Source organism: Lepidochelys olivacea, assembly GCF_965140295.1.
Source record: "Lepidochelys olivacea isolate rLepOli2 genome assembly, chromosome: 2".
In the NCBI taxonomy this organism is placed as follows: Eukaryota; Metazoa; Chordata; order Testudines; family Cheloniidae; genus Lepidochelys; species Lepidochelys olivacea.
In genome coordinates, this window is record NC_140412.1 from 196,929,421 (window position 1) to 196,950,429 (window position 21,009).

At 41.0% G+C, this 21,009-nt stretch overlaps 1 protein-coding gene across 2 annotated transcripts in view; it reads right to left on the bottom strand.

The window, feature by feature from the left end:
• The window catches only part of RBMS3 (RNA binding motif single stranded interacting protein 3), a gene marked incomplete at its 3' end in the record, with an annotated part of 551,834 nt that overhangs the window by 161,483 nt on the left and 369,342 nt on the right, over window positions 1–21,009 (bottom strand). For both annotated transcript variants that reach the window (XM_084619481.1, XM_084619480.1), the window contains exons 6-7: window positions 15,503–15,660; window positions 1,157–1,236 (exon numbers count right to left, since the gene is read on the bottom strand). In XM_084619481.1, the coding sequence (XP_084475607.1) occupies window positions 1,157–1,236; window positions 15,503–15,660 (238 nt within the window). The remainder of the gene's footprint in view (window positions 1–1,156; window positions 1,237–15,502; window positions 15,661–21,009) is intronic.

Here is a 21,009-nt window from a genome sequence, read left to right on the forward strand (position 1 = left end):
GAGCCTTATGTGTGGCATGTACACGCTACTGAAAAGATATGATGATGCTAAATTTTCTGCCTCTAACAGAAAATGATGAGGTTTAATCGAGTCACTGCAAGAACAAAAGATAAATACAAAAATCATGTATTATGTAGATACCCTAAAAGCTGAAGTTTTTAAGGAGACAGTGACAACCTGAAATATAGGCAACTTTAAATACATTAATCTATAGTAGCTGTGGATAGTACAAATACTCTTGAGATCCTCTACCAATTGTTGTATTCCTAGATTTTAGTCTCCTCTCTTAGAAGAGAGAATCACACAAGCAACAGGAGAAACTGACAATAGCAAAACTGACTATGCACAAAGATTGAAATCCTGCACCACTGACATCAATGGAGGTTTTGCCAGTGATTGCAGTAAGGTTAGGATTTCACCCAAAGTGTTGTCAAATGTGGAAAGTAAAACAAACTAGGGGGCAAAAATAAATCAGAAAGAAGTGTGGTATTTAGGTATTCTTGAATGTATTAACAGAGCGTTGTTTGTTGGACAAAGGAGGTAGTTGCTCTGCTGTACCTGGTACTGGTGAGGCCTCTGTTGCAGTACTGTGTCCAGCTGCGAACAGCACAAGTTAAGAAAGATGTGGACAAACTGGACAGAGTCCAGAGGAGAACAAAAATGCTAAGAGGTTTAGAAACCCCTATCGCTTTAATCTCAGTAAGCACAGAAATATCAGTTCAGCCTTCGTTGTTCTTGTTTTTTTAAAAACTAACATTACAACATCACCACTACTTATCTATCTGGATTTTGCCCCAATTGAGAAATTTAAACAAAATCCATACAATAAAAATGGAAAATGTATACAGTAAAAATTATCGCACTGGTTATTTAAACTTCTTTTTTGTCATAGATAAATGTTCATATAGTACTAACGAGGGCAGGGCCAACATTGTAAATTCCACGAGGATTGGAGGGTAATAGCAAAAATAAAACAATGATCACTGCTCATAATAAAAGATGTGTGTTTGCTTAGATGGGGAGACATAACAGCAAACCTATATTATTGCAACTCTCAGCATGTACTCCAGCATTCCTATCATCTAAATTGGCTAATATGCCTCAGAAATGTTTATGTTTTATGTAATTTTAGTGAAGAAGAAATGGGAACACTTACCTGGTACACCAGGTGGAGTTTTTAGATATTTGCCATTAAAATGTTGAATTACTACTTCACATTTTTCTGTAGACTCCATTCTGGAAAAGAAAAGGGGGAGAGAGAAGCAATTATTATTAGAGTTTTATGAAAGTGTGCAGTCAGCAAAGGAAGGCCCGACACAGATGTCGAGAGAAATCTCAAAAGCTGCTCTTGCTGAATTCTGCAGAGATGCCGGTGGAACAGTTCATTACAATATGGTATTAGCTAGCAAGGAGAACTTGCCACTGTCAAGCATTGTAGCATTTTTCTGGCTGCATGCAAGCTGGAACCGTGGCAGTTAACAGCTTGCTTTTGTGTCTTCGGAAACACCTCAAACAAGGACATGTCAAGTGCTTCTTGAAAAAGCTCAGGACCTGATTCCAAATTTCTGATGCACCCAAAATGCCCCCAAAGAATGTGCAAAAGATACAGGACCTAAGCTAAAACTGAAGGGGAGTGAAATGACAATAAGTCAGGATTATAAAGTGGGTGCACAACTGTTTAAAAAAAAAACAGAAAAACCCCCAAAAGCAACTTCTCAAAGACTAGTTATCAATGGTTTGCTGCCAAACGGGGAGGAAGACTCTAGTGGGTCTGTCATGTATCTGGTACTATTCAAGGTTTTCATTAATGACTTGGATAATGGGGTGGAGAACATGCTTATAAAATCTGCAGATGGCACCAAGCTGGGATGGGTTGCAAGTATTGTGGAGGACAGAATTAAAATTCAAAATGATCTGGATAAATTGGAGAAGAAGAAAAAAAATCAAATGCACAACTACACAATGAGAAATAACTGGCTAAGTCGTAGTACAGCAGAAAAGGATCTTGAGGTTATAGTGGATCACAAATTGAATCTAAGTCAACAATTGCAGACATTTTCAAAAAAGGATAATATTATTCTGGGGAGTACTAACAAGAGTGTAATTGTCCCATGCTACTTGGCACTGCTGAGACCTCAACTGGAGGATTGTGTCCAGTTTCAGGAGGTACAGTTTTGGAAAGATGCGGACAAAGGGGAGAGAGTCCAGAAGAGAGCAACAAAAATTATACAAGTTTTAGAGAAACCGACCTATGAGGAAAGATAAACAAAATGGGGTATGTCCAGTAATGAGAAAAGAAGACTAAAGGGGGCGCTGATAAAAGTCTTCAAATATGTTAAGGACTGTTATAAACAGGATGGTGATCAATTGCTGTCAATATCTACTGAAGGTAGAACAAGAAACAACTGCAGCAAGGGAGATTTAGGTTAGATATCAGGAGAAACTTTCTAACTATAAGGATAATTAAACACTGGAATAGGCTTTCAAGAGAAGTTGTGGAATCAGCATCATTGGAAGTTTTTAAGAAGAGGTTAGATAACCCGCTGTCAGTGATAATCTAGGTCTACATGGGACTGCCTAAGCATGCGGGCCTGGACTTGAGAACCTTTCATTGAGTACATTTCTATGATTTCATTATTACAGAGTAAATAAATTATGGAAAATTGATTATAAAACAAAACCAACAGAAATTTGTACTTGTGAGTGCAAGCCATGGATGGAGACAGACATTACTGCACAAAATCTTGTCCTGGTGCAATGACTCATCATTCACCTGATATAATTGTGAATTGTAGTTCGAAGACACGCATAGGACTGCAGCAGTAGTAATAAATATGCACCTATAGGACTGAAGTGATTATAAAGAATACAAAGGTAGGAGCCAAATCCTGAGTCGAGTTTATATCACTTTAAGAAACGTACAAGCCATTTTACAGGACCTAAACGGACCCTCTCAACAGGCTAACTGATCCTGAGAACAGTTGCTCATGCTGCAGAATAGGAATTAAAATGTCTGGGGCTGGGGGACAGGGATGACGACTCATAACTAGGCAGCAAAGACACTACAGATATCACATTGTGGATTTATTTTCAAGCTCTCTTGAAAGATTATATTCAGTACTCGTTCCATATTTTGATTCTGATCTAGCTTCTTCCAGCTAGGAGACTCTAATGACTTAAGTATTACTTCATTCTCACAAGTCAAGATCCTTTTAAACTAAATTCCTATACAACTCCTACCACGGACTAGTAAGGGGGGAAAGAACAACATTCTGCAGAGCGTACCTATTCTCTAGAGCCTCAACCCACTGCTTATCTCCTTAGACAGGAGTTTGCCAAGAGTTAGAAAAAAAAACTGAGCAAGAGAATAGGATGATTAATAGTCCAAGGAGTACAAAATCTTTTCTTAGTTTGTTTTGGGTGAAACCATTATAATTGTCCCTTCTGGGTTCTAACCAGGAGACAGTCTTTTGTAGCTCCGTTTTTACTGCCATTTCATGTAGGATGGGCTGTTTCCACGAGCACAAAGACAGCAACTTAGATTGTTCACTTTGGCTTCATTCAGATTTAACTAATCGAATGTCTGCAGCAAGCCTTTAGAGACCCTTGTCTCTGAAAGCATAAATGCGAGAAAAGTCTGTTTTCTGTAGCTGCGGGCGCTTAGTGTCAAACCATGTTATGTTGCACCAAACAGCAGTGACAATTTCATTTGAATACATGGGGCACATTTTAACAAGCCAAAGCAGCGGCGGCAAAGAATGCAATTGAGGAGCTGCCAAGTGAAAGAGCCTCAGCGCACTCCACACATTTTATGTGGGAAGGGAATAAAAGTGAAACCCACAGTGCTCTAGGATAAAAAGGCCATCTCCTGAATAGCTGTCGTAGAAAGAATGCACCTATTTTCTTCTCAAGTTTCACAATTAACGGCTCTCAAATGCCAGCACTAGCTATCTGTAATCTGGCACACGCTTCACTTGAAACCGACACTAGCATTATCAACTTGGCCTGAAAAGGCAGCATAATAGACAAAGCCGTCTTTACATGTTCCATTCCGATGTGCTGCTGAATAACTACAACTGCATGCATTATTCCTCCATGCTACCTGAATCCCCTTGAGTTTTTCAGAACGGCTGTGTGTGGCAGGTAGACCTTCCTTCCAGAAATATGTTAATTAGACCTCTAGCCACTAAGTAACACTTGAGACATCTTGGATATGTCTCCCACCTATGGACAGATGCATGAATTATAATTTTCATATATACATATGTAGTATATGGTGAAGTATCACCTCTTCTTTTGTTTGAGATATTTAAGGTTATAAAATCATTGGGGTGGTATGGAGACTACAAGAAATAGATATGACTTTAATATTATAACTACTCCATTATGAGACCTTATTTTTAAGTGCTTACAAACTGTTCACCAAACTGTCACCATTTGGGCTGAAATATTGCATGATGGTTATCTGCCTCAAGTGGATTTGGTTTAGGGACAATTTCATCAAAACCAATTCAGCTGTTTCCAAGAACAAGATTAGGGAAAAATACATTGTTTTGCCCACCTTAAAAAATTCTGGCTTCATTTGCTTTGGAAAGCTGTAGCATCCCCATGCCTTGGAGCAAGGGCTTGAAATTTGACTGTTGTCAGAGATGTGCTTTCACTGTCCTTGTGAAAATCTGTCCAAATCTGTCCAAGTTATAAGCCTTTTTTAAAAGATCACATTACACATACGTTTCTTCGACTATAGCAGCTAAATTCCCCAAGGTTCTGTCTGCACCAAGCTGGTCCAGCGTGGGGCTAAGCAGAACTTTCCCTGCAATTGTAGTTCTGGGCTGCAAGCTGTGCCAGGGCTAGGTGAGAGTCCAGGCACCTAAACTGAGAGCAGGAAACCTATTTCTCCTGTGCTGTCAATGACTCTCTCCTCCCCCACAATCCCCCCATGCTGAAGCCACAAAGAGGAGGAAGCTGTGTGATTTGAATGCATAGGGGACAAGAACTGGATCTGGGGGACCAGGGAATAGATTGGCTGAAGACTGGAACCTTAGGCTGGTGGCAAGAGGGGGAAAAGGAAACTGGGAATGGGAGTAAGAGAACTGGGCTGGTGGTGCCATGAGCCAGTAGTTGGAAGAGACGAGACTGAAACCAGATGAGGAGGCACAGGGAGATGGGGAGTGGCTGGGCAAGGAGCCTGGGACTGAGAACTAATGGGTGAGGGAAGAAGGTGAAGGAGGGATCAGACAGATCAGATTAGGAACCAGGACTGGTTGGGTAAAGAGACCGAGCCAAAGACTGCGGGGAGAAACTGAGAGGACCCTGGGAAAGAAGATTGGGACTAGGAGCCATTGGGAACCGAATGAGTCAGCAGTCCTGTGGAAAAAAATTGTGTGACCATGTAAGTCAAGACTGTATCATAATGCAAACACACAAGGGACAAATTCTGGCATTTCTTAACTTTTGAGTGCTAGACTTTGCAAGCTTAATAATGTTCTTTTAACATAGTTTTTGTATACTGTATTTATATATTATGTTAAGTGCATAATTGTATGTGTGTGCAGACATATATGTGTTTGTGTGTATTTTATATATATATATATATATAGCTAACTGCTGTGCATTTTGTTGCACTGGCAAATTTTTTATTTAAATAAAAACAGTGCTAAAGAGAATTCAAAATTTTCAAAAGCTATCCACCAAAGGACAGAATTTACATAAACTGGCTGTAAATTGAGTGCAAATGAGTTTTGCAATCCATACATTTATTGGTATTGCATAAGTTTTGCACACTCAAGTCACTTCTGTGAACAAAGTTGTGGGTTCACAAATGGAGACCTCTGAAAAATTACCCCTTACTCGTAAGGTTTGACTTCACATAGAAAACGGGAACATTTAGAATGAAGGATAGATCCTGTGCTTCACCACACTCTGAGGAGCTGCAGCACCACACATCAGAATTTACCCTTTGGCTCTGAGAAGACAGTGAGTTGGTGCACGGACACACTATTGGCAGCCTAGATTTCCCACACTGACTGTGAGGGGCACATTTTCAAAGCTGGCTGATCAAGCTGCACCCACCATCTATTCCTGTGCAGAAAAATCACAAGATATACAAAAATTCTCAAGATAGACAAAGATTGAAAAATGTGCATTTGTGCACACAAAACAAACAATTGCATATACGTAAGTGGGAGGTTATATGTACAGTTTGTAAGGATGACCTTAGGTGATTGGTAAACAGGAGTTAATCTGCAAATGGAATTATAAGGGCTCTGTGGCCAGGGTAATCTATTGAAGCATATCCTCAGTTCCCTCCCCAACTCCTGGAGGATCTGGAGAGTCAGAGAAGGTTCTAGCATTCTGAAAATAAAACAATATTATGAAATCTTGCCTCCTCCCCCACCGCATTAGCTCCTTTTATGGTTCTCCAGGCAGAAATTACAGATTATCCATTTTGCACACATACATAGGGCCAGTGAATGGAGCTATGCCAATTTTCTCCACCTGAGGATCTGGACCATAATTCCATGTTTGAATTTATATATGCTTGTGTTTCCAAGGTGCAATTTAGGCACCTAAGCTTGAAAATTTAACTCTGAATGTCCTCACTGTTAGCAGGATTAAATCAAATGGTTAGTGATATTTTAGCAAAATTACTCTGGGATTTGAAGGATTTCATTATTTTTGCTTTAAGGAAGTAGTAAAAGAGTACGTCTAAGAGATTATCCTAAAATGTGCAATATCTTATTTAATAAACTGAAACAACTCATTGATGTGTTTTAAACTACTCATTAATTCATGACTAGCCGCAAAAAGTGTTTATTACTCCTGGAAACAGTTTTGCGGGTCTCCCAATGCATTTCTAGCCTTGGCAGGTGGTGAGATATCGAAACCTGACTTCCCTGTCATTCTGATTTACCATCTTGTTTTAATTCCACTGAAATTTTGATTAGACCCTCAGCACTTGCTATGGGCAGAAATAACATTTGGGATTCTCATGTTACATACTGTACAAGAGCCTGATCCTTAACATGGGGCTGTGTGTGGGCAAAAGGGCCCACCCACACAGAGCTCAACATATGATTGAAGTCTGCATCGTCCTTTTTTTTAAAGTAATGGCCACAAAAATTATGTAAGAAATAAAGTAAACTGGAAAACAAGATTGTAAAAATAAAGATCCTAATAAGGTCACAATTTGTCATGGAAAGAGATGGATGTAAAATACCTCTGAAAAATGGGTAATACCAACTTTCTAGTGGTAAAACAAAATTGTTTCTGTTCTAGATGGTTCACAAGATATTGCTTTCAAACTCTCTTTAATAGTGCACTTTTGGTAGTAGTCCACCATTTAATGGAAAAAGTCCCAGGCACTAGACCAGTTCATGCCCTACAACAACTCTGAAGGTACTAGGGTGCATCTTGTAAATATCATTGTTGGGTAAGAATTAGTTTGGAGAAAATAAGACCCCACCAAAGTCATAGGCCAAATCCTTTTAATATTCTTAAAGGTTTGGATAATTATTTTAAAAACCTTGAATTTCCTTTTCATTTGCCTCTTTCTGTACCTCTTGATTCTGATTAAGACTAGAAATTGAGGCGCTCAAATACTATAAAGAGAGCTATTCTTACTATATTTCTGGCCCAGCAGGAAAGTGTTCAAAATCTCTAAAGAAAAGCTGTTCTCATCAAATCTCCAGCCCAAATTTGCAAACTCAAGATGTTTGGATAAAGTTCATACAAAGAATTAGAATTCCGTATGCTTAATCTGAGTGAATCTTACCACCAAACCATTTGAGGTTTATCCTTCCCTAGCAAACAAAAATTTATTCTATTCTAAAAATCTGTGTTATTCCCCCTTATAGACCATTGTGGCTCCACAGGAGTCATTATTAGCTGTTATAAATAATGGGGATCCTTCACAATGTTAGTGCAAATAAATATATAGAAAGCCTTCTGGAAATAAATCTACTGTACTTACTCATTATGCAGATTAATAAAATGCCAAGTAAAAGTTTAAGAACATAAACATACATTAGAAAGAGCAACATGCTGATTAAGTGGCTACTACATAACAAATATTTGATATCTTGTAATTCTCACTAAGCAATAAAACTATGTGGCTTTGTTCGCATTTACACTAAGGCCCCTTTAGACTCTTTAGAGTAAATTGTGTGAGACCTGGGCCCTGTATTTTTAAATGCCACCTGAATATTCGGAGATTTTTTGGAATTAAAGGGTCTCTGTTATATTTAAATTATGGTTCCCTTCTGTGAGTTATTAATTTTTATACTAATATCGATCTGAAGATCTTAAGGTGCTTTGCAACCATTAATCAAGTAATCCCTGAGATACCCTTATGTGGTAGGGAAATAAAAAAATATTCTACAGATAAGGAAACTGCAGCAAAGAGGTTAAGTAACTTGCCCAGGGGCACAGAAGGAATTGGAGTCAGACCCAGGATTAGCAATCAGGACCTCATAGTTCCCAGGCATGTAACTCAGACCACATTTTGTTCTTATGCTCTCTGACTGTGTCCAGGATAGAGGTTTTGTTCAGTGGGAGCGTGAGAACAGGTGGGCTAAAATACAGTTGAATATTCTGGATAATCATCAAGCCACAGCAATTAGAGCTGACCTAGTCCAGTGCACGATAGTTTATTACAACACATTTTCTCGTACTTTTTTCCATCTACTATTCTTCGCTCATGGAGTTTACATTACTTTATTTGAGAACCTATTACACAGTCTATGATACTTCACTGTCAAGCATTAGTCATGCACTGTAGGTCCCTGTGGCTAGTCTAGGGTAGTGGTTCTCAGCCTATTTACCACTGTGGGCCGCATATGCAGCTGTGTGCGTTATGGGGGCCACATCAACACAATACATATACTACCTGTATGGCCCTGAGGATGTCCCACGGGCCGCAGCTGTGTGCTGACTGGGCCGCGAGCAGCCCATGGACCCCATATTGAGAACCACTGGTCTAGGAGCCAGCTGGTAGTGGTATGTCAGTACCTCCCTCCTGATACCTGTGTGTATGTTTGCGGGGGAGGGGAAGAGAAGCAGGATGCTTCCTCTTTCCTCACTCAGGAATCCTGTGCAATGGAAGTAGGGGAAATGGACCTCTTTGTCCCCTAAATTCAGATGTGAGAACGGTCACACCTGAGGACCAGACAAGGTAGGACTAGGGCCTAGGAGGGGGAGGGGCGGGGAGCGAGAGAGAAAGTGAGTGTGTGTGCACACATGCACAGCGGGACACATGACACTGCTCCCCAAAAAGACAATACAGGTATGTGTTTTGGGTATGGGATGAGATTGGGAAGATGTCAGGGTCTTCCTGGGAGTGAGAAGGGAAGGGTGGAGAGTTGTCTAAGAGAAAATCTGAGCCCTCAAACAAATCACCTGTTCCCTACCAAACTCAGTCGATGGACCCTGCACGGTTTCATTAGCTGTAACTGTGAAACTATTTTGGCTCTTTTTCATTCCTTCTCTTCTTTTTATTCCCCTGAGGAATTGTAGCCTATTGCATGTAGTTATGGGGTTTGTCGGCATTCTCCAGGCTTTCTTCCATACTCAAGGATTTTACTACTTCCTACCAGAGTACTAAACTCACAGGGTAAGTTTACAAATTTGCTTTCTTGAAATGTAATACCCTGCTATGGCTGCATTCTGTGAAGCCATTTCTTCCTATGGCTAACTCAGCTAGCTTGTGTTCCCTTGTACCAAACAGCCTGTCTATTGGTAAGAGGTAAATCTAGGGAGGCTTCACTGTTTGGCTGGAATCTGTATTGCTTAAATTAAAGGAACTTGTTTATCACATGAGCACACAAAATCCATGTGCAGCACACTAGTGAGATGCTATGAGCGGCCCTTTTATTACACACCACTATATTTGAGAAAGCAGACTGAGGGCCTGATTCTCATCTCACTAGGCCAGTGTAAATCAGGAGCAATTCTATTTCCCTTAAAGTCAGTGTAAAACTATTATAAATGAGACAAGACCCTGATGAGGCCTACTATGTTGCTGCCCATGTTCCATGCTGCTTTTTTTAGTCCATGAAGTAAATTTCAGGCATCTAGTCAAATATGATTCCCGAAGACTAAATGTAAAGTGTAACAAAGGCAATAAACATCAGATTATTTTAATTAAAAAACCACAAACACATGCAAAGAAATTCACTCAATTAAAAACATAATTAAAAGCATATCAACCATGCCACAAAAGTAACACCAGACCCCCAAACCCAAAACATCTAGTCACAAAAAAAAGAAGGCAAAGTGCTTTCTCAATGTTCTTCTTTCTCTCAGGTGAGGGAGAAACATAATTGTGAAGTTCTTAACTTTGGTCATCCTCTGTGAACAGCACCATAACATTATTTTAAGACAGTTTATGTTGGACAAATTCTCTCATGTTACTGGAAAAGGGAAATGGATGGAATGAACACACCGTTATTTCTAGCCAGACCTCGGCTGATTTATGCTACTGTCTTCTCACTTGCAGGTTCAGTATTATACTGGCACCTGCTAGCACTGCAATGGTTGAGTGTCTGACTGTCTGCATTTCCAACATAAATTTCTCTTTTTGGAGGTTTATGACTTTGCTGTAAAATGTTGCTTGGGGCTGAATCTTGCAAGGTCATTTTAAGTTACGAGAGAGCAAACACAATAAAAAAAAAAGTTAGTGGCTTCTAACCCTTTTTTGTACTTACCATTTAAAAACATCTTTCGAAAAAGGCTCACTATGCAGTGTAATTTACAGTGCAGAATAGAACATTTAACTAGGGTATTTATTAAAAAAAAACACCGCAGAGTAGGTTACGAAAGAACCTATCTACATGACTACATCTGAAGAGCTGCTACTTTTCAACAAAAATATCCTAAGAGTTTTTACTAGAGGATTTTAGGGCCCAATTTTTGTCTCATTGATTTAATGGGGTGTTTTAACATTGACATCAGTCGGATCAGGATTTGACACTGTAACACGACTGATGTATCTTTCCCCTTGAGGTATGCCACCATGCCTCAGTTTCCTCCTCTTATGTGTTGCTAGGGTAACTGCACACCACACAACTGGTGTTTCAGATTAAAATCTCCCTTTCTGGGGTCTTGTTTGTAATTAATTTAACACAAAAGTTATGCAATCCATCACCCTTCTATCTGGGCTCCTCAGTACTTCACAGACATCCTTGGATCAGTTTTATTTTTAGTCCCTGCCCTAGCTCTCACTACACAGGGAGTCCCACTTGTCCCACTCCAGAGATCCAACCACAGCTCATAGTTCTTCCCCTGGCAATGTGTCCTTCTGCCGGCTGCTGTAGAGTAACCCACAGCAGCTATTTCCTAGTTCTTGCTTTCCCTCCAACTGAGCCTAAAGTCAGGTATGGCTGGAAACAACCAGCTTTTCTTCTTTTGAAAGGGCTGCGTTTCCGTGAGAGGTGCATGCAAAGAACTTGTGCCCTGTTACAATCCCAGAGTGCTGTGTGGTACAATTAAATAAAGTGACTGGATTTTTAAAGAGTGATACTTTCATGACTAATAGCAGCATTTATAGTTACACATTTTGACTTCAGAATAGTCTGATTTCCTACTGTAGGGCAAATCCTGCCCCTTTCTCCCTTTGTGCAAAAGGCTCTCTGACAGGAAAATGGTATGGCTGAACCGTGCAAAGAGGCTGCAAAAGTGGTAATGAATGTAGGGCCAGGGACTTAGAAGAGATAACCTCACTCCATAGAGTTTTCCAACATGCAGGTGTGTTACTCAGAATCCTCTCTCAGATATCTGTTAGGGCTTGAACTGAACATATGAACAACCATACTGTATCAGACCAATGGTCCATATAGGTCAGTATCCTGTCTGATACTGGCCAATGCCAGATACTTTGGAGGGACTGAACAGAACAGGGCAATTCTGAGTCATCCCCAGTCCATCCCCGTCCATCCCCTGTCATCCAGTCTCAGCTTCTGGCAGTTGGAGGTTTAGGGACACAAGGATAATGGAGTTATGTCCCTCAATCATGGGGCTACATCTTGGCTAATAGGTTTCAGAGTAACAGCCGTGTTAGTCTGTATTCGCAAAAAGAAAAGGAGTACTTGTGGTACCTTAGAGACTAACCAATTTATTTGAGCATAAGCTTTCGTGAGCTACAGCTCACTTCATCGGATGCATACTGTGGAAAATACAGAAGATGTTTTTATACACACAGACCACGAAAAAATGGGTGTTCATCACTACAAAAGGTTTTCTCTCCCCCCACCCCACTCTCCTGCTGGTAATAGCTTATCTAAAGTGATCACTCTCCTTACAATGTGTATGATAATCAAGGTGGGCCATTTCCAGCACAAATCCAGGTTCCCCCCCCCAAACCCACTGTCCTGTGGGTAACTGATGGACCTATCTTCCATGAATTTATCTAGTTCTTTGTTAAACTCAGTTATACTTTTGGCCTTCACAATGTCCCATCACAATGAACTTGAATGATTGTATCTGTGTTGGGTGAAGTACTTCCTTTTGTTTGCTTTAAACCTGCTGCCTATTCATTTCATCGGGTGATCCCTAGTTCTGGTGTTATGTGGGGGGTAAATAACGCTTCCCTATTCACTTTCTGCATACCACTCATGATTTTGCAGACCTCTATCATATGCTCCTTTAGCCATTTCTTTCCTAAACTGAACAGTTCCAGTCTTTTAAATCTCTCCACATATGGAACCTGTTCCATTTCCCGAAATATTTTTGTTGCCCTTCTCTGCACCTTTTCCAATTCTAATATATTTTTTTTTGAGAAAACTGCATGCAGTATTCAAGGTGTGGGCACACCATGGGATATATATGATATTTTCTGTTTTGCTATTTATCCCTTTTCTATCCACCATAGGCATTAGGAAACAATTTTTAACAGCATATTGGATAGTCATCTAGATGCATTTGCGGGATTTTCACTCTCCTTTAAGGCACTATCAGAGGCAAAATACTGGATTTGACAGACCATTCTTTTGATTGAATATACAAAATCTTCTGTTCCTATAATACACATTAGCATCCAAGATAATGTCTGACTTGTTCAAATAATTGTATAGTTTCATTTCAGCTGCCTTCACTTAAATGTTTCAAAGACAGAAGTTCTTCCCTTGGTCAAGAGGAACATCCTCAAGCTAAATTGATCTTCTCTATTTCTCTTCTCAACTGACACCCTCTGTTTGCCTCCAATGTGGCATTATCTTTGCTCCTAAACTGCCCTTCCCCCACGACCTCTATGTATCTTTACATATGCCTACCACCATTTGGCAACATGGCACTGCCTTGACTCTATCTCCTTCCACCATGACTATGGTAACTTCTTCCCTATTGCCTTCCCAAGAGCTAGCTCTCCAGATTCCAACACGTGTAGTCTGTCTCCTCAGATGGTGAAATAAGTATGACCACAGTTACATCAACTTTCGTTACTTCCACAGCTTGCCCATTCATTACAGTTCAACATTTCACTCCATGGTTTTAACCCCACACCACATCCTAGCTCCATCCTACCCTCATGGATCTTTCCTCTCAGCTTCCCTTGCCGCTCTCATCAGCAGTTTTGCTAACACCAAGCATGCAAAACTCAGGATGCAGTCCCCAAAAGAGCATGAAATTGGCTTAAAAATCATGAATTTTAAAATACGTAATGCATTTATTTTTCTTTGGTTTCTGGTTCTTGAGCCTCTAGGTGCCCCTTGGATCATGCTTTCCTCCACAACCGTGAGGGTTAGAAACTTACAGTGGGGATAAGGAGGAGAAGAGAGGCACAGGGGGCACCACAATGGCTTAAAGCCACCCAGGACTCCCCCCAGACAGGGATAATCCTCCAGCTAAATGAGCTTTAGGTACGCTTTATACCTGCAGAGCAGTACAAAGTGGCCTTAATGGAGTCAAAGGTGAGGGACATCGATTCTCCATATAAATACAGCTGATACCCCATCATTGCCTCAGAGTCACACACACCTACTGTGTGTGCTCACACTATAGATGTACTAGCCTTCACCCCCACATGCTTCTAGGCAACCATAAAGCGCCTCATCTATATACAGTGACATACACACTGTACAAAGAAACTGAACAGTGCCTTGTTACAAGAGAAATATCATGTCATTAAAGATTGGATTGTAAATTCTAGTGCCCAAGGGCAAAGTGAAGATTCAGCATTCGATTGTGGCTCTGAGAAATCCTGGCTTCATTCAAATCAATGGGAATTTTGTCATGGACTTCAATGGAACCAGGATTTTACCCTTCCTGTTTTTGTGTGCTTAAATACACGACCTTTGTGTTGTATTAACACTGAGTTAAAAAAAATGTTATCAGTTAAATACATATCCATGAACACAGGCAACTTTTACAATGCAATGTTTATCATCTGATAATGCTGAGCTGCAGGTAGTGAGTTCAGAGAGTCAAGTTAACATTGTTAACATAGATGGTGCGTATAGAATGGTGTGTTATCTTTCACCCTAATCGGTTTGTCTTTTACCGTTTGAATTCAGACTGTAATATCTTAACATTTCCTTGAATATGATGATCTTGTATATCAAGGAGAAAGGTAACATTACAATGCCAGTTATTTTACAAGCTGCCTCATTATCACACAGTAACCCTACTTTACTCAATGGTATTATGGTACTGGGAGAAGTGTCATGATATACCAAGATATAGTGTATTCCAGAGGAATTCACAAAATAACTCAGTCATAATTTTGCTTGCTGTTCAAAAGTACAGTCTCATGAATGCTCTGTAAAGCTAAGTGATATCTGCTTTTCTTTTGAAGCGGGAGACATTTATTTACAGTGTAAGTGGATACAGAAGTTGCTCCTTCTTCCACTTACCTCTTCTGTCCCCTTCTATGTACAGATCCCATTCTTTACTACTATTATTTTTTAAAGAAACCTACTACATTTAACAGGGTTTCTAGCTGAGGAAGCTTTATATAAGCATTTCCTTCTAGTTAACATGAAAATGCTTCCTTCTGTCATGACAATGACACAAGGTCTACTCTAGTCTGTCTAAAACATCATACCAGCCAGGGCTTCTTAAATCTAAATCTTTCTCCTGACCTCCTCTCAGGAGCTTGGAATCCTTGGGGCTTTCAAGCAACTTGTGTTCTCCAGATACACTTCCTCTGCTCTTCCTGCTGATAAATTTACTATTTCTTGTTAGAACGGCTTTGCTAAATCTCTGAATGCATTCAGCTGTAGGACATTTATTATCTAAACTTGATTATGCGTGGACAGTTCACTATTGCTAGCGATTTTATTTCCTATATAAAAGTGTAATGAACTAATATTTGGACCAATGGGATGAACTCCTATTTGCAAAAAGTACAGACACTCAATCTGATCAAGATGCGGTTTCCTGACTGTTCTGCATATTCCATAGCTATGAGGCTTCAGAGCTACCGAGGAAACAGCATTTGCAAAAAACCAAAGCCAAAAAAAACCCCAACCTGCCTCCCACCAGAATAAATCAAATAGACCAAGGGTTTCACCTGGCAAAGCCGACTCCTCTGCTGACTCCATTAGCATCTCTTAATATTCTGGTGGAAATGACATGTCCGAAGGGTTTCAGCATATTCTCCAATTCCTGCTCATCCATGGAAATGGGTAAATTTGAGATGTATAAATTAGTTGGGTCTTGCTCTTGTTGCTAAGATAAAAGAAAAGAAACAGCCTCAATTAAACTCACTACTTTAACAGAACAGCTTGTGGTTCCCGATATCCAAAAACTGTGGGTGCTCCAAATAATACAGAGCCAAGAAATTACAACAGGGTTAGACGCAGAGCTCTGCAAGCTATTCAGAGCTGACAATCTACTTGTCAAATATAGCCCATTAAGGCCTCAACCCTGCAAATTCTCATGCATGTGCTTATCTCTCCATCCATGCGTAGACCCATTTAATTCAATGGGACTGCTCATGTGCAGGACGTTACTCTCTTGCACAAGTGTTTTCAGGACTGTGGCCTGATTTAGGAAGTTGACTGAACAGAACATGATTTCTACATATGTGTTCACTGCTCAAAAATATTCAGCAAATGTTGTATGCAGAGACATATATTCCAGCCTGAAGACTGTTTGCAACTTGGTCACTATGAGTGAGGTTGGTTGAAAATGGAGAATGTTTTTCTGGAAATTTTCCAACAAGCTCTAAGAAGGATTTTTGCTTGAAGCTCTAACTTCAAGCTTTTTTAATTAATAGGTCACCTGGTACATGCTTTATTCCTTGATTGGCTGAGCATAATCCTTAGAATGGGTTAGAATGTGAACACTCAAGAATTCAAATTTGAAAATCACTTTTTATTAATACTCCAGAGTACTAGTTTAAAATGGCAGTTTTGGCAAACATTCCTGCTGGTAACTTGTTTGCTAGAATACTCTCAGGAAGGGGACACAAAACACAGGTGCAGCAAAAGCATTATAAACTTCAAACAAAGGCCCTGTCTACACACAAACTTGCACCTGTTTAATAAAACAGGTTTAGTTAAACCCTTGCAAACACCTCTATGGACACATTTATTTTGGTTTACAAGCAGCTTATTTTGGTTTAGCTTAAACCTGTTTCCAATCAACTTAGGGCTTGTCTGCACCTAAAACACTACAGTGGCACAGCTGCACCATTGTAGCGTTTCAGTGTAGACACTACCTATGCCAATTGGAGGGATTCTCCTGTTGGCGTAGATAATCCACCTCCCTGAGTGGGAGGTTGATGAAAGAATTCTTCTGTCAACCTAGTGCTGTCTACACTGGGGGTTAATTCAATATAGTTACTCCTTGGGGGGGGGTAGATTTTTCTCATGTAAATTCCCAGGGTAGATCAGACCTTAGGCTAACTCAAAATATGCCTGGTTTAAACCAAAATCAGAATGTCCATACAGCCTTTTGCATCAGTTTAGCTAAACTGGCTTTAAAAATCACACCTTCAGTTAACCCATTGCAACTCAGTTCGTGGACAAGCACAAACAATCCCATGCATTTGCCCAGCTCCAGGAAGATACATGAATAGAGTGCAAACTCAAGGAGCCTGTTTCTCCACTTCCTTGCACCTCATTCACCCCTCTGTAAAGTGAACACCATCACAGTGAGGGAGTAGAGAATTCTGATTTTGCAGCAGTTTACACCCACTGTACAAAGGTATAAATGACTACAAAAGGTGCAACCCTGTAGAGAACCAGGGCCAATGATTTATGAAAGTTCCAAGGCAAGAGAAACCTCCCACTGGAGCAGTTCAAGAGGGCACATCTCTGCCATACACATGCAGCTGATTTTTGCCTTTAATGTATGGAAGATGAACACCAAGTTATAAATTCAGACATACCCGGTTCCATTTCACTATAAATAGCTCATAATAAACCTGCCATAAAATAAATACGTGGAACCAGAAATACAATAGGGAAACAGAATGATACTATGCCTAATAATAATACCAAATAAGCAACCAAGTTATCTTTCACTGGTTAAACACTTTAGGAATTCTATTAAAATATAAATTATATGACAAACACAAACACACATAGACAGTTTATATTCACATGTGCACATGCAAACACCCCCCACCCCCACAAATGTAACGGTGACCGACATGCTAAATTGCAGTGACGTGTGCATTGTTGCCAACTCTCACAATTTTATCAAGAGTCTCGCAATATTTGGTGATTTTATTAAAGCCCCAGCTCCCTGGAATAGGTCAATGTGGGAGAATCGCAGCTTACCTTTAAAAAAAAAAAAAAAAAAAAAAGGAAAAAGAAAGAAAGACGGGGAGGTTCTGTTTATAAAGACTTGAAAACATGAACCCTAAAGGCTCAAAAACCTGAAGTAACATTTCTTATTTTTTAAAGTCTCCTGATTTTTAGCCAACCTCATACTTTTTTGGGTTGATTCAAGAATGCTTGGCATTGGCAATGTAAGTGGCATATTACCTCCTCATCTAAGTCCTATCCATAATGCGTCTCCCCTAGAACTACCTGTAACGTTCCACACCTCAGAGCAGTTTGAAAGAAGTATCATTTTATAAAACGGAAATAGTAATAAAAAAACACAGAAAACACCCTCAAGTTACTATTATAGTAAAATATGTATAGATGAGTGACCATATTTTTAAGGGGGGGGGCGGGGAATAAAACCCTACAGGGGCAAAAGGTTGAAAAGTAAACTGATCTTGAAAAAGGAAAAAAAAATAAAAACAAAACAAATACCTCCCTCCCTCTCCTTCCTTTTACACCTTCCCTCATACCCCATCCCTTTTACAGATGAGAAGGCTTTTCCCTCCACAGTAACTAAAATACATTTTTGCTTATATTGCATTTCAAAACTGAATTGGGAACGAGGGGCTGGCTGTTACAATGTCAGCAATGTGAAGACAAATCATGTGATCGATTCGGAGAATATAAACCTAGCTGATATTTAGAGGGGAAGAAAAAGAGGGGAGGTCGGGAACAAGGAAGGCATGATATGAGTTTAAAAAATTAGATTAACTAATGTTTTTAGAAGCACTTTCCCTTTTCAGCACTTTGGCACTTTTTTTTGTGTGTATATTGTGAAGTATTATTTTGCTTCGTTACTTTCCTGTAGCTGAAGGGAGAGGGAAGATTAGGAAGTGTCTTTATTTTGAAAATGGTGAGCAATGGAGTCAATTAAAGCAGAGGAATCACAGAACCCAATCAGCCTAAAGATTTGCAATTTCACAGGCAGTGTTATTCAGAAATCAGATTATTTTGCAAACCTCTGCATTTTGATTGGTTAACTGTTTGGATTAATCAACCCATCAGTGCACAGGGATCAAGCCCGCCGACAGCAATTCCGGGCCCCAAAGCAGAACAGTCCATAGGTCCCCAGGCCTGGCGTGGCGTCACCACATGGGCGCAGACCGGCGGCTGTTGCCCAGTGAGCTGCTGCCGGCTCTGCTGTTGGTGTCCAGCAAACTGCTGGTTGCTCCGCTGGACGCGCTTGTCCAGCACGGCCAGGGCTTCCACGTGCCCGCCCGGCTGCCTTCGCTGCTGCCGGTACCACCTCACACGCGCTAGGAGCCCTGCAGCCCGCCCAGTTGATTTAAAAGGGCCCAGGGCTCCCAGCCACCGCCACAGCTACATGGCAGCGGCAGTGGCTGGGGGCCCCCGGGCCCTTTTAAATCACCCGGACCCCTGGGCAATTGCCCCGCCATCAGCAGGCCTGACAGGGATCAGCATATTTTACCATTATTTAGAAATAAATATACAGTGGTAGTGCAAATCAGACCTATAACCAGAATGCAGAGGATGGAATAACAGAGAAAATACAGTTATGCATCACGAACTGTACAGCATCCCTCACTCTCACTGAGACAATTCTATTTCAGTGGAATATTAGTGTGAGATTTTGTTTTGATTATTGAGTCTTCTTTATACCTGTAGCAAAAATAAAAAGGTTAAAAAATAAAAATTGCAGCCAACATGTTTCATACCACAGAGTTTATCTTCCAGTTCCTTTTCTAGAGTGGGAAGCACTGATCCTTGTAGCAGATACAGATTAAATACAGTGGCTTTAAATACCATTAGACATTTTAGCTAAATTTTAAGTGTGAATGAATTCCCACCTGAAAGTTTGCTCTGTGACCATTATTTACGTATCATTATCAATATGATAAACAGGAGCAGTAAATAGATGCATTAGATCATAAAGGGCTAAATTAGGCTGCCCACTCTACCCTCAAGGGATTTACACTGTTTTGTATAGAAAGGAAAATAATTCCACATTATATTTTCTCTGCACAAACATAATATTTTCTTCTCTTGATGGGAAGAGATGACTTCAAAGAAGCCATGTTTCAGACCACAAGCTGAAACAGGATGGACAGCTATTCCAACTAGGGATTTCAAAGGATTTGTAAAAAATTGTAATTGATTACAGTTACAAACTCCTGGTAAATAGTAGCATCCCCATTTTAGAGATGGAGAAACTGAGGCACAGAGATGTTAAATCAGAGGACTGCAAACTGTGGGGCATGCCCCTCTAGGGAGGTGCAGCGGAATGTTTGCGGGGGCACGGTGGGGTCTGGGCCAGGCCCCATGGGGGCCAGGCAGGGAGCACCACCCAGCCCTGATCCAGCCCTGCCCCCAGTCACAGCCCTGCCCCTCAGCCTTGGGTGCTGACCACAGCTTCTGCTCTTGACACCAGCCACCGCCACAGCTACCATGGCAGCGGTAGTGGCTGGGGGCCCCCGGGCCCTTTTAAATCACCCGGACCCCTGGGCAATTGCCCCTACCCTCCAGCCATGGCCCCATTCCTGGCCCCAGCCCAAGCCCTGCCTTCTGTATGCAAAACTGGTGTATTCCCATGTCATAGGGTGGCTCTGTCCTGGGAGCCCTCCAGTGTCAGGCTGAAGTACAACAGATGGACCTGCCTCGGTTTCCCTCCTTCACAGTTCCCAGTAAGAAACCTTACATGGAGCTGACTAGCAATACTCCTCTTTGGGGGCAGTTTATTACAAAAACATAGTGCAAGTAGTCCATAACAACAGTCCCAACACATAATCCATTTATGACCCCTCAGTGTCTACAATCCTTGAAATCTCACATCCTCTAGTCCATCAATGCCTCACATACTGTGCTATGGTGTCTTCTACCACACCAAGGCTCTTTATCAGTCCTCTCCTGTAACTTTCTGCCAGGACAGCCGCCCCAGCCCTTATACCTCCCAGCTGGAGTGCAACCCCGCTCTTCCCACCAAGAACCCAAAGGCCTCTCTGCTGGGAGTTCATCTTCACCAGGGCATCCACCATTTCCTCTGTTCCGTTAACCTCCCTTGTCCCAGACAGGCCAACAGGTGGGTATTTCCATGGCTCCCCTGGCTCCAGCTCTCCAGTGTGGAGATGTCAGCAAGTAAGCCCCCCTTCTGCTCTCCTGCCTTCAACTGTGGCTCTCCATCTTAGAAATCTGCAGGCAACTCCCTCTGCTGCTCTCTGGTCTTCAGCCCTCTCCAGCCAAGGCTTTCTGGCTTGGGGAAATCAGCCAGCAAACCCCTCTC